Genomic DNA, 12,894 nt, shown 5'->3' with positions numbered 1-12,894 from the left:
ATTTGGATGTACATATTTTTAATAGATAGAGTGATTCAAGAGGCAGGTTTTAGTATATAATTTATTAGGTTTTACACAAAGCGGGCGAAGCCGCGTGAGGAAAGCTAGGTCATAATGAATTCCTTATTATTATAGTATGTACAAACTTTTACAAATCGAGTTAAAAACTTACACTATTTATAAAATAATGAGAAATAATTTATTATTATAAATATTATATATTTCAATATTTTGAACATATTGAATTTTGTGTGATAATGGTGATGTCATGTGTTTTTTGAAGTGAAATTTCTTTAACGGGGTTGGAAAAAAATTTAGTGTAACATTTTTTCGTTACGCGTTACATTTTTCCGTTACGAGCCATCTTTTTCTTATCCCTACCACGCGTGATTCGACGTATTTCTGTAAAGTTGCATATAGTAAATTATTTTTTGAAAAATGAGGTCATAAAGAAGTTTCACTCCTTACGTGTGTACACGCACACATTTTTTTTAATGTGTTGTTTCTGACTTATGTTGTTTCTAATGATAACATGTGTTATGTCTATTGACCATTTATGTTGTTTTAAGTGATGACTGCTGCTGTTTCTGTCGATGACTTATGTTGTTTCTAGTTTGGCTTGTGTTGTTTCTGATGGTGGCATGCGTTGTGTCTAGTGACCATTTATGTTGTTTTAGTGATGACTGTTGTTGTTGTTTCTATGTGTTGATTCTGTTTCTGACTTATATTGTTTTGTGTTGTATCTCTTGATAACTTACCTACAACAACCGTCCCCTACAGTTCGGCTCTCCACAATGACAGTACAACACCTTCCCGGGAACCGAACCCACGTCATAATTGTAGTTCCAGGTCAGCTCCTTGCCGGCGCGTATGTGTGTCAGTGCAAAGAACGCGACCCACGGAAAGCGCGGATCGTGCGTGTCCACGAACACGTTTTGAACGAACACGTTGGGACAGCAGGAGTGCTGTTATAAGAGAAAATATGAAAATAATCGTGACTTTTTCTGTGGAGTTAGTTAGGTAGAATATTAAACGAATTTTTACTTAAAAATCGTACATATTTAAAAAAATACTAGTGAAATATGGTCAAATTTGTGAGTTCAGACGGAAGGAAAAAACAAATATGTTTAAAAAATTAAGGCTCTAATAATAGTGATAACAATCATATAAATTTATTTAAAACAAAGATATTTTGTCCCTACTTAGATAAGTATTAAAATACTTTAAGGGTGCATTTCCACCAACAATGTGCGAGGAATCTGTCTGTAAATAACCAATGGTAAGATAGATGTAAGATTATGTTTATGAATTAATTTATAAAAATACCAAAAATCCTATCCTATTATTATAAATGCGAAAGTTTGTGAGGATGTATATGGTTGATTGTAATCGGTTCAGTAGTACTTGCGTGAAAGAGCAACAAACATACATACATCCATCCTCACAAACTTTCGCATTTATAATATTAGTAGTTAATTGTTAATGCTTCATTTAGTTTGAAGCGATACTATTGGTTATTTACAAACACATTCCTCGCACATTATTGGTGGAAATGCACCCTAAAAATGAATATTGTTTACCGGGGAGTTCCAGGGCTAGAAGATAGTATTCAAATAATCTAATAAGTATACTAATATTATAAAGCTGAAGAGTTTGTTTGTTTGTTTGCGGTAATCTCAGGAACTACTGGTCCGATTTGAAAAATTATTTCGGTGTTAGATAGCCTATTTATCGAGGAAGGCTATATATCATCACCCTAAGACCAAGCAATGCGGGTGAAACCGCGCGGCACAGCTAGTAAATTATAATACTTACATTAAGATACCGTCCAATATTGCCCTGCACCTTAGCGTCCATGATATAGCACGCTTCGTCTTCGCCGTATAAAGTGCGAACCGATCTGCGACATTATTACATACATTATTATAATATCATATTCAATTATCTACTCTAATATTATAAAGAGAAAAACTTTGTTTGATTGTAATGAATAGGCTCATAAACTACTGGACCGATTTTAAAAATTCTTTCACCATTCGAAAGCTACATTATCCACGAGGAATATAAACTCAAACTCAAACTCAAACATTCATTTATTCAATTAGACTACTATTTAGTAGCACTTTCGAATCGTCATTACATAAGTATTTTTAACATTTACCACCGATTCGGAAAGCAGTATCTATGGAGAAGAATCGGCAAGAAACTCCATAGTTGCTCTTTTAAAATCATGTCAATATTACATAATATGTAACTTATATCTAACTTATACATAATATATCATAATATGCCAAAGAACTGTCTTGTGGTTTTTACGCGACAACCCTCCATGGGTCTTTATCGTCCATATATTCCTGAATACTGTAGTACGCTCTCTGAATTAGTCATAGTCTATAGTAATAGGCTATATATTATCACGCTAAGACCAACAGGAGCGGAGCCACGCGGGTGAAACCGCGCGGCACACCTAGTATAAAATATATAAAAGTAAAAAACGGCGTGTGTCACTCGGGGACTGGGGCGGTTGCGCTATTGCATGCTATGCCTTCAAGCCACACCTCCGCCCGTCCCCGTGGGGAGCGTGAGGTTTTTTCGTTACGGAATTTCTGTCGGGCCCGCGATAGAAGCTATGCAATAGCTTAAAATAATATACTTACTTATGTTTAGATAGAAACTCATTCCCTCCCATACCGGCAGTGGCCGTGAACTGCGAAGGTTCGCGAACTGAAAATTTAATAATTATATTTTAGAAAATAAATGTATAGTTTTGCTTATTATTATGAGAATAAGGTTTTAATACAAAATTAATTGTAATAGCCCTACTAATATTATAAATGCGAATGTTTGTGAGGATGGATATATGTGTATATGTATGTTTGTTTGTTAGGACACAGAAGGCTGATCACCTACTTGTCCCTAAAGAAAATCGATCAGTGAAACAGATGTATCTGCCCCTTACCCCACTTGGGGACACGGGACTTCACTTTTTATGTATGTTTGTTACTCTTTCACGCAAATACTACTGAACCGATTACAATATAATTAAGCACACATATAGAGAATAACTTGGATTAACACATAAGATTTTATCGCAGAAATCCCACGGGAACGGGAACTATGCGGGTTTTTCTTTGAAAACGCGGGCGAAGCCGCGGGTGGAATGCTAGTAAGATATAATTTACAGTTGTTTAGTGTAATCAGTTTTATTATATACCATAGTACACGAGCTAAGTGACTTACTTCCCCTTAACAGACACTAAGCAAGTGACAATAGACACTATGTAACAATAAGTTATTTAGAAATTTTGGTTTACATAAAATTACCTATTGGTCTTGTAGGCTAGATTGTAAAGTATAATATAAGGTGCTTTTTTAAATTAGCAACCTTATAAAAAGAAAAAAAAAATTTTGTACGAATTAAATCTTAAATAAAAAAATAACCTCACCATCCTCATCATCACTAATCGTGATACAATCATCACCGCTCTTCTTTTCCCTCTCTTTCTCGGCTTCAGCCTCTTGTTTCTCTTTCTCTTCTTTATTCTTTGTCCTTTTCCTTAAGCGCTTGCTGTAAAATTATATTTTATTAAAAAAATATATTATGCATATCTAAAGTTAAAATAGCAACACAAAAAAAAGCCAATTTGAACCAGTAATTTCTGAAATTAGAGCGTACCACTGAAAAAAATCTTCTCTTTTATGGCAGAGCAACATGTCTCAACGAAAAAATAAAATAAAAATCTTATTCAGCATTATTCATAGTTAGAATAGAAAAAAAATACAGATGAATTAGGAGCCGCCTCTTTTTCAGGTCAATTTAAAAGTATCGCAAAAAACACTGTTAAATATTACAATACAATATTAGCACAGATAAAAAAAAAAAACTTGAACAATTCTTCTTTCTTTCTTGAAATCAAATTCAAATTACATTTATTTGTCAGTTTTATAACGAAAATAAATAATATTATACTCACTTAAACTTCATAACCCCACTCCCAATATAACTCGGCACGAATTCATCGTCGTCCTTTTCAGCGCCCTTCTCTTCTTCCGTCGTAGACGACTCTTCTGACTCACTCTCATCTGATGTCTTTTCGCTCTCTTTCTGTTTAATTTTTTAATTTATTAAAAAGAGTTAGCTCTCTTTCTATTTTCACATTTATAAATCATAAATAATATTTCGTATTAAAAATGTTTTTTTTTTACAATATAACACACAATAAACAAGTAGACTCAACAAAAATTGTCTGTAGCAAAACTCTGCCTACGCAAGTTAGGCAGAGTTTTCTAATGAGCGATACAATGAACTTTGAACATTACTGCCACGAAATAAGGTGTCAATTTCAATTAATATTTTATACAACTGTAACGACATTCTGGCTTTTAACCATTATTCTAATGACTTTAGTGGTGATTTATTTTAAAGAATTTATGATATACAATTTTAAAGTGAAACTTTTATTACATCGTCTCAAACTTTTTGGTCTGTGTAGCGCATGTCGCGTGACGTACGATAATTATCGTACAAATACGATAATTATCGTAAGTTTCACTTTTACCGTGGTTTCATAAAACCACACAACGTTTTTCTTTTTTTGGTTTGAAAATTGTAATTGATTTATGATCCTGTATTTAAAAACACATCCCTTTACATATTTCTCTTTTCGCCAAACTCAAACTCAAAAAGAAAAGCGAAAAGATAATATTTACGCTCGATTAATCTTAAAAAAAATTAACATCAGTTTTTTTATAATGGCTAAAACGAGCGAAGCCACGGGCTAAAAGCTAGTTATTTAAAAGTTATTATATTACCTTATCCAATTGTTTAATAGATTCCGGTATATCTTCTTCATATCCCTCCTTCATTTGTTCCACCACTTCTATATAGTCGAGTTCTGCCAAATATTCGTCACCTTCGTTGAGACCGTCCTGTTTAAAAAAAAATGTGTTAAAACGATATTAATATAAAATTTAATACAGCGAAATAAATGACAAAATTATTAAAGCAATAATTTTTGTAAATAAAATGAAGATATATTTTTTGGTTTTTATGGCATTCAAATGCTTTATAAATATAAATTTATAAAGGATAGAAAAAATTCGATCACGAGGCGGGACTTGAACCCGCATCCTTCGCGCCATTCCGGGGCGGATGCCTAACCAACTCAGCCACTCGTGACCCGCCTGAGCAATCGAATTTATTCTATCCTTTCAGTTTTATGTGTCTTAAGGGACACACCGCGCGCCATCTATTGAGATGATTTAACAACCATTTCAACCAATATGAAGCACTTTTCAGTGAATACAATATTGTAACGATGGAACACGACCTTTTCTTGAATTTATATTTTCATGAAAATGATATATGAACCATTTGAAATGGTTGTTAAATCATCTCAATAGATGGCGCGCGGTGTGTCCCTTAAGACACATAAAACTGAAAGGATAGAATAAATTCGATTGCTCAGGCGGGTCACGAGTGGCTGAGTTGGTTAGGCATCCGCCCCGGAATGGCGCGAAGGATGCGGGTTCAAGTCCCGCCTCGTGATCGAATTTTTTCTATCCTTTATAAATTTATAAAATGAAGATAAGAAAATTCTTTGGAATGTTCAAATAAGATTCGATAAAACACAACTCATTTTGAAAATTATTTTTTCAGCAGATAGTTATAGTGATCTTGAGTTACTTATCTACACTTATATTATAAAGAGGAAAACTTTGTTTGTTTGTTTGATTGTAATGAATAGGCTCATAAACTACTGGACCGATTTTAAATAAAAATTACATTGTTTAAAAAAAACAATGTTTAAAAAAATCAATACCGAATGTATAAAATTCCCCACTAAATACATATTATAAATCTCATTATAATTGACCAAAATCTTACATTTACATTAATAATAAGGTTAGAATTAACTTCAGAATTATTTTTTTACTTACCAAATTAGCCGTAGCATCAGTGAGCAGATTGCCCGCGTAGATACACAAAAATGCCCCTTTGGGCACATCGTTTAGGGCACGAATGCCCCAACCTCTATTCATCGTCTTAAATACCTGGAAAATTATTAATTTAGTAGTAAAAGTAATCTATACTAATATTATAAAACCGAAGAGTTTGTTTGTTTGAACGCGCTAATCTCAGGAACTACTGGTCCGATTTGCAAAATTCTTTCGGTGTTAGATAGCCCATTTATCGAGGAAGGCTGTGAGCTATATATATCATCACGGTAAGACCAACAGGAGCGGAGCAATGCGGGTGAAACCGCGGAGCATAATAATATTCTTAAATACCTGTCAAAATATTGAAGTGAAACTTCTTTAGGCGCGTTGAGATTAAAATATAACGCGTCATGTCAATACCGTCACGTCATGTAGTAAGGCGACGACTTTGTTATCTTTGAATCTTGCCAACTAAGTTTCACTTCTGACACGTGTGCTCGGCACACACGCTCTTTTGTAATATGTTTTTTTTTAATAAAAATATTATACTCACTTGTAATTTCAGTTGTAAAGGATGTTGTGCGACTCTGTTCAAACATGTAGACTTGCATTTACATCTGAAATGAAAAAAAAACGTTATTTAAAAATTATTTATTTTAATTATTATTTTCCTAGATAATATTTTGGGCTAAGTTCATTGAGATAATATTACTACGGAGGAGACACCACGAACAAAATCTGTGCGCCATTTTTTTGATCTAAGTTTTAAAAATTATTATCTAGTTAGGTACTGACCGATGAAAGTTATTCCTTTGCACTTTTCCGTATTATTTGTATTATTTGTGCAATATCGTAACACACACGAAGGCATATTTGATGCGTTTCACTTTAAAACAAATGAAAAATAAGCGTGCAGTTACGCCATATGGCGTATGTTGAGCGGAACATAAGTGATATAGGCGGTGTCGTCTCCATATGTATATCTCAATGGCTAAGTTCGACAATTTCCTATTGTCACTTGCCTTATAGTTCAGAAAGCTTGAGAGAGTGATCTATAACATGGCACATAAACATGGAGGAAGATTTTTTTTTAACATAAACGAACAAACAACCCTCACCTCGAGTTACACTCGTATATACCGGACGGCAATTGTTCCGGCAATCTCTTGTACACGTAACCGACTTTTCTCACGTCGAGTCCAATTGTTCTAGCACCTTCTAGAGTCATCTTCCAACACGCGCATTTCATTTTATCCTGCAAATTATTAAATCTTATATATTATACTAGCGGTTCGCCCCGGCATCGCCCGTGGTACCTACATGTTTATGTTTTTTTCATAAAAACTATCCTATCTTTCAAGTTGGATCGAACTGCACATGGTGTGCGAATTTTATTATAATCGGTTAAGTGGTTTAGGAGTACATTGAGGACAAACATTGTGACACGAGATTTATATATTATATATTAAGAAGAAGATAAAACAATAATCGGTAAAAAAAATAGTAGTCCTTCTAATCACTACATAGTATAAAACAAAGTCGCTTTCTCTGTCCCTATGAATGCTTATGCTTTAAAACTACGCAATGGATTTTGATACGGTTTTTTTAATAGATAGAGTGATTTAAGAGGAAGGGTTTAGTATATAACTTACTAGCTTACCGCCCGCGGCTGGCGCTTTGTCTATTGCCTAATAAATTATATACTAAAACCTTCCTCTTGAATCACTATCTATTAAAAAAACCGCATCAAAATCCGTTGCGTAGTTTTAAAGATTTAAGCATACAAAGGGACAGAGAAAGCGATTTTGTTTTATACTATGTAGTGATAATGTTTTAGACAAAAAGCGAAAATCTAGTTAATACCGAAAACTCACCCGTCAAAATATCAGCTTTTTTCAAAAACTTGGGAAGCCTTTCGTTCATTGAAATCTCTACTCATATGGCGTTAAAAAAATAAACATTACCATAGTAAATGTTCTCAGGAAATGCATACAAACATACAAACAGTGTGATAATTATAATTGTCTCACCGCACAATCATCCTCACAATCACATCCGCACAAGAACTCCGGGTCCAAATTGAGTGGGACCCCAGCGGTGGGGGTCCGTTCTGTGTTGTACGAGCAGAACTCCGGCAGTGACTCGTCGTAGTAGTTCACACACGGCACGGGCACGTTCTCCTTGCCGTGGGAAAGATCCTGGAATTACAAGTGTTTTCCACTGTTTTACATTGGGAAATTAAAGATTTTAACAGATTTATTCATTATGCATATATGAAAATAACATCCGCCCCAAAAAAACTGGCAAGAGAAGGCGCAGGATAGAGTCAAATGGAGGCTCTTATTGTCCGAGGCCAAGACTCCTTTGGGTCCCTGCGCCACTCTAGTAAGTGAGTAAGTAAGTACGTCCGCACAATTTGCCAACGAATTGGCATACAAAATATTTATTTACCACTTTTATAATTATGTTATTATTTATATCTAAGTACAACCCGCTGGGGTCCAAGTTTAGTGGGACCCCAGCTGTGGGCGTACGCTCTGTGTTTTATTTATTTCTGTATTGTACGAGCAGAACTCCGGCAGTGATTCGTCGTAGTAGTTCACCCACGGCACGGGCACGTTCTCCTTGCCGTGGGATAGATCCTGGAATACGAAGTATTTTCCCCTGTTTTACATTTACAGTCTTACTAATAAAAAGAGTGTGTGTACTTATGTACACGCGTTGGAAGTTATACTTCTTTGGCGTATGGAAAAAATACTAGAATATACAACTTGAACATAGTTATCAATTCTTCATGCTGTTAAATTTATGTGTCGGTGTGCGCGCGCATCGTAACAATTCACTCTCATCATTTTTCTCCATCGCGCCATAAGAAGTATAACTTCAATAAAATGTTACCCATTCGCTATGCAATGGATTAGTTATTGCAATAACCTGTCTTGTTTTTATGATTGACATTTCATGTGAGCAAGAGCAGGACACAGCTATGGTAGAAAATGGTTGAAATTTATCAATTGTTTAACTTTTAATTAGTAAGGCTTTTAAACGCGGTTTATTCAATACTAGCTGCGCTCCACGGTTTCACCCGCATTGCTCCGCTCCTGTTGGTCTGAGCGTGACGATATATAGCCTATAGCCTTCCTCGATAAATGATCTATCTAACATCGAAATAATTTTTCAAATCGGACCAGTAGATCCTGAGATTAGCGCGTTCAAATAAACAAACTCTTCAGCTTTATAATATTCACAATTTTCAAACTACCCACAATTATTTATAATTAGTCATGTATCCCAAACTACCCATCTTCGATTTAAGACACTTATCTATATCCAAAATTCATAATTTCTCACACTAACCACTTTTTTCGTAATTAGATGCTTATAAATTTCGCAATTTTCCCAAACTACCCACCTTCTTCGATATGGGACATTTATCTATCTCCAAAATTCACCATTTCTCAAACTACCCACGATTTTTTCGAAAACTTATCCCCAGCATTACATAATATAGTAAAATGGTTACAAAATAATAATCTGAAAATAAACTTAGTAAAAACAAAAATAATTCAATATTATACAAAGAATTGCACCAAAATTAATCTAGACATAAAATGTAATGATCAAGTAATCGAACAGGTAAAACACCATAAATTCTTAGGTGTTCTGGTAGACGAAGGTCTAAAATGGGACAGTCATATTGAATATGTTTGTGATAGGTTAAATCGTTTCCTTTACGTATTACGTCGCCTAAGAGATACTGTATCTATGAATGCTGCAATAAATGCCTACCATGCATATATATCGTCGATACTCTCTTACGGAATAATTCTTTGGGGACAGTCTTGCGAGGTGCGGAAAGTGTTTGTGGCACAAAAGAAATGTATCCGGGCCCTGTGCGGATTACATCAAAGGGACAGTTGCAAACCAATGTTCGGTAAATTACGTATCCTTACACTAACCTGCATATATATATAAGAGAAGTATGTTTATTTGTTAAATACCACCCAGAATATTTTAAAAAGAAAGGAGAAGTAAATTCGCATAATATGTTAACGAGGTATCAAAATAAACTGCACTTTCCAACATGTAGAATAAATCAAGCAAAAAATAGTGTGATATTTATGACTATTACAATATATAATAAAATACCGGATAACTTTAAGGATCTCCCAGTAAATATATTTAAGAAGAAACTGACGAAATGGTTAATGGAGAAACAATTTTATGATATTCAAGAACTTATTACATTGCGGAATCTGTGAAGGAATTAGTGACGTTTAACAATAGTGACGCGAAGAATTTGTGTAGTGTTGGTGTAGTGTAATTTAATAAACTTATTTCCATTTAAATATTTGCACACCCAAATAGTGGGTAGAATGTATTAGCGCCTTAATATTGTAACAACACCTTTTTTGTAACTACATTCTTGTAAATAAATGAAATTTGAATTTGAATTTGAATTTGAAACTACCCGCGATTTTTTCGAAAGCTTTTCCCAAACTACCCACGATATTTTTGACATCTTTTCCCAAACTACCCACATTTTTTTCGAAAACCTATCCCCATCTACCCACCTTCTTCGATATGAGACACTTGTTGATCACGAACTCGGCTAGGCAGTGCGTGTTGGGGTTGAAGTCGAACAGATCGACGCCCATGTCGGAGCCCACCGCGCGCAGGTACTTGTGCAGCTCGCGCACGTTGCGTATGCGCCGCCCGCACGGGGCTCGGTACATTACACCCTTGTTGCCCTTCCAGCGGACTATTTGCCTGTGGATTTAGAGACAATTCATTAAAAATAGGGTTGCGGATGAAAAACGGCAAACTTGGTTTTTTAGAATCTTTATAAAATTTGCCGTGATGTAGACTATAAATAATATGTGAACGGATTTTTTTTCCAAAAAAACGATTAGAATAAAATTTAATTTAACATGCTTGGCCAGCTCCATCCTAAACCACGCTTGTCGCTTTCCATCAGACGACGATGGTCAAATTGCTTGCCTAACCCCCTATTTATATAACAAGAATTTACACGCGAGGCCGGGTTAAATATTAGTTTGAATGTAATAAGAATGTACTGCGATTCTACACAGCTACCTAATTGATGTAGGTAGTTGATAACAAATCGCAGCAAGTCACCGACTATTAGCAAAGTGAGGGTAGTTGGATTGAACGTCGTATAAGGCTGGTTACAGAGCTTGACCGACCATCAGTGCGTACGTCAGTCGCGCTTGTCATAGGAAATTCATAAAACCGTTCATAGCTAGACCGACCATACGCACGCGTATTGTCATGCGCATTAGTGTCATAGTCATACAATTGTTGATGCGTATCGTCAGGACCGACGGTACGCACTGACGGTCGGTCAAGCTCTGCAACCAGCCTAAGCAACGTCCGAACCCCTAGACACAATTCAAAGGAAAGCGGCATTTTATAGTATTCGACAGCTAAACATGTTTTGACAGGAAATAGTAACAACAACAGGCATGACGACAGTATCCATAAATGATCGTATTAGTGTTTTTAAGGGAAAATGTATAATAAATTAATTGAGTATAGTGACTTAAAAATCTTAAAAACATTAAGATTAATGAGATTATCAATAAAATAAAACATTGAAATTCTGCAGTTGGCCATTTTGACTAAAACACGCGTGATGTCACGCTTAAGTAAACAACTCACGTCAGATGTGTTTTGTTGTTATGAATATGTTGAGAATACGCATTTTTATTTATTTTCTATTGTTTCACGTATGCTTTATCGACTCAGAACAGAAATATAATTGCGAATTCACGAATACGTGGTTTCGGGGTTCTTCGCGCCAACTTTTACAATCATTTCTTATTATTTTCTCGCTTGAAATAATTACTTACACATTTTTGAGAATTATTTTTATGTGGATTCACACTGCAATACACCACATATAAACTTTGAAATTCGTTTCTATAACACATATTAAATAAATATTTTTTTAATTTTCTTCGCAATGCGTACAAATAATTACGTATTTACTAAATCGTGACGTCACGTCTACGCCATGACACCTGCGAGCTGTTTTGGCACAGTTAATAAATATTTTTTGAAAAATGGCTTTTATCTCCGTTAAATTTAAGTATATTACCGAAATATAGGGTTTTTCTTGAATAGTAAACGTATACACACATTATGGAAGAGGATTTCAAAATCTTTCGTCATGCCTATTCATCCACAAAATTATTAAATCAAAAGTTACGTCTAACAATATATGTATTATATATTGTCAACAAACCTCTCCCAGCCGCTCAGCAGAGGCTTTGCCAGCGGGTTGTATGTGCGCAGATCTCGCAGCGCTAACACGTCGCGGCGTTTGCACGAAACACTGCATGTATGAGAACCCGTTATACGGTACGGACGGACCGCGTTCTTCGGCGTGTAGTACTGTAATAAATAAATAATCCATATTAATATTATAAATGCGAAAGTAACTCCGTCTGTCTGTCTGTTACTCAATCACGCTTTAACTACTGAACCAATTTGCATGAAATTTGGTATAGAGATATTTTGATACCCGACAAAGGATATAGGATAGGTTTTATCCCGGAAATCCCACGGGAACGGGAACTGTGCGGGTTCTTCTATGACTGCACGGGCTATGCCGCGGGTGGAAAGCTAGTTTTAAATAAATAATCACTACATAGTATAAAACAAAGTCGCTTTCTCTGTCCCTAATCCCTATGTCCCTTTGTATGCTTAAATCTTTAAAACTACGCAACGGAATTTGATGCGGTTTTTTTTAATAGATAGAGTGATTCAAGAGAAAGGTTTTATTATATAATTTGTTAGGTTTAAGACAAAGCGGGCGAAGCCGCAGCAGTAAGCTAGTGATATTATAAAAAGAAAGTTGGAGGATAAGATATGTCGGGAAGAATATGAAATACCCTTTATGAGTATCACAGAAGATACAAAATAACAATG

The 12,894-nt window shown here is 35.1% G+C and overlaps 1 protein-coding gene across 1 annotated transcript in view; it reads right to left on the bottom strand.

The window, feature by feature from the left end:
• Window positions 1–12,894, bottom strand: part of LOC123704426 (histone-lysine N-methyltransferase eggless) — a 34,253-nt gene that overhangs the window by 897 nt on the left and 20,462 nt on the right. The window contains exons 23-34 of the mRNA XM_045652818.1: window positions 12,209–12,357; window positions 10,515–10,710; window positions 7,971–8,138; window positions 7,059–7,195; window positions 6,494–6,557; window positions 5,941–6,054; window positions 4,813–4,929; window positions 3,975–4,105; window positions 3,447–3,568; window positions 2,658–2,724; window positions 1,816–1,900; window positions 759–965 (exon numbers count right to left, since the gene is read on the bottom strand). Of these exons, the coding sequence (XP_045508774.1) occupies window positions 759–965; window positions 1,816–1,900; window positions 2,658–2,724; window positions 3,447–3,568; window positions 3,975–4,105; window positions 4,813–4,929; window positions 5,941–6,054; window positions 6,494–6,557; window positions 7,059–7,195; window positions 7,971–8,138; window positions 10,515–10,710; window positions 12,209–12,357 (1,557 nt within the window). The remainder of the gene's footprint in view (window positions 1–758; window positions 966–1,815; window positions 1,901–2,657; window positions 2,725–3,446; window positions 3,569–3,974; window positions 4,106–4,812; window positions 4,930–5,940; window positions 6,055–6,493; window positions 6,558–7,058; window positions 7,196–7,970; window positions 8,139–10,514; window positions 10,711–12,208; window positions 12,358–12,894) is intronic.

This window comes from Colias croceus, chromosome 29 (genome assembly GCF_905220415.1).
Source record: "Colias croceus chromosome 29, ilColCroc2.1".
Taxonomy (NCBI): domain Eukaryota; kingdom Metazoa; phylum Arthropoda; class Insecta; order Lepidoptera; family Pieridae; genus Colias; species Colias croceus.
The sequence above is the reverse complement of the archived record's forward strand: the minus strand, read 5'-3'. Positions and strand labels throughout refer to the sequence as shown.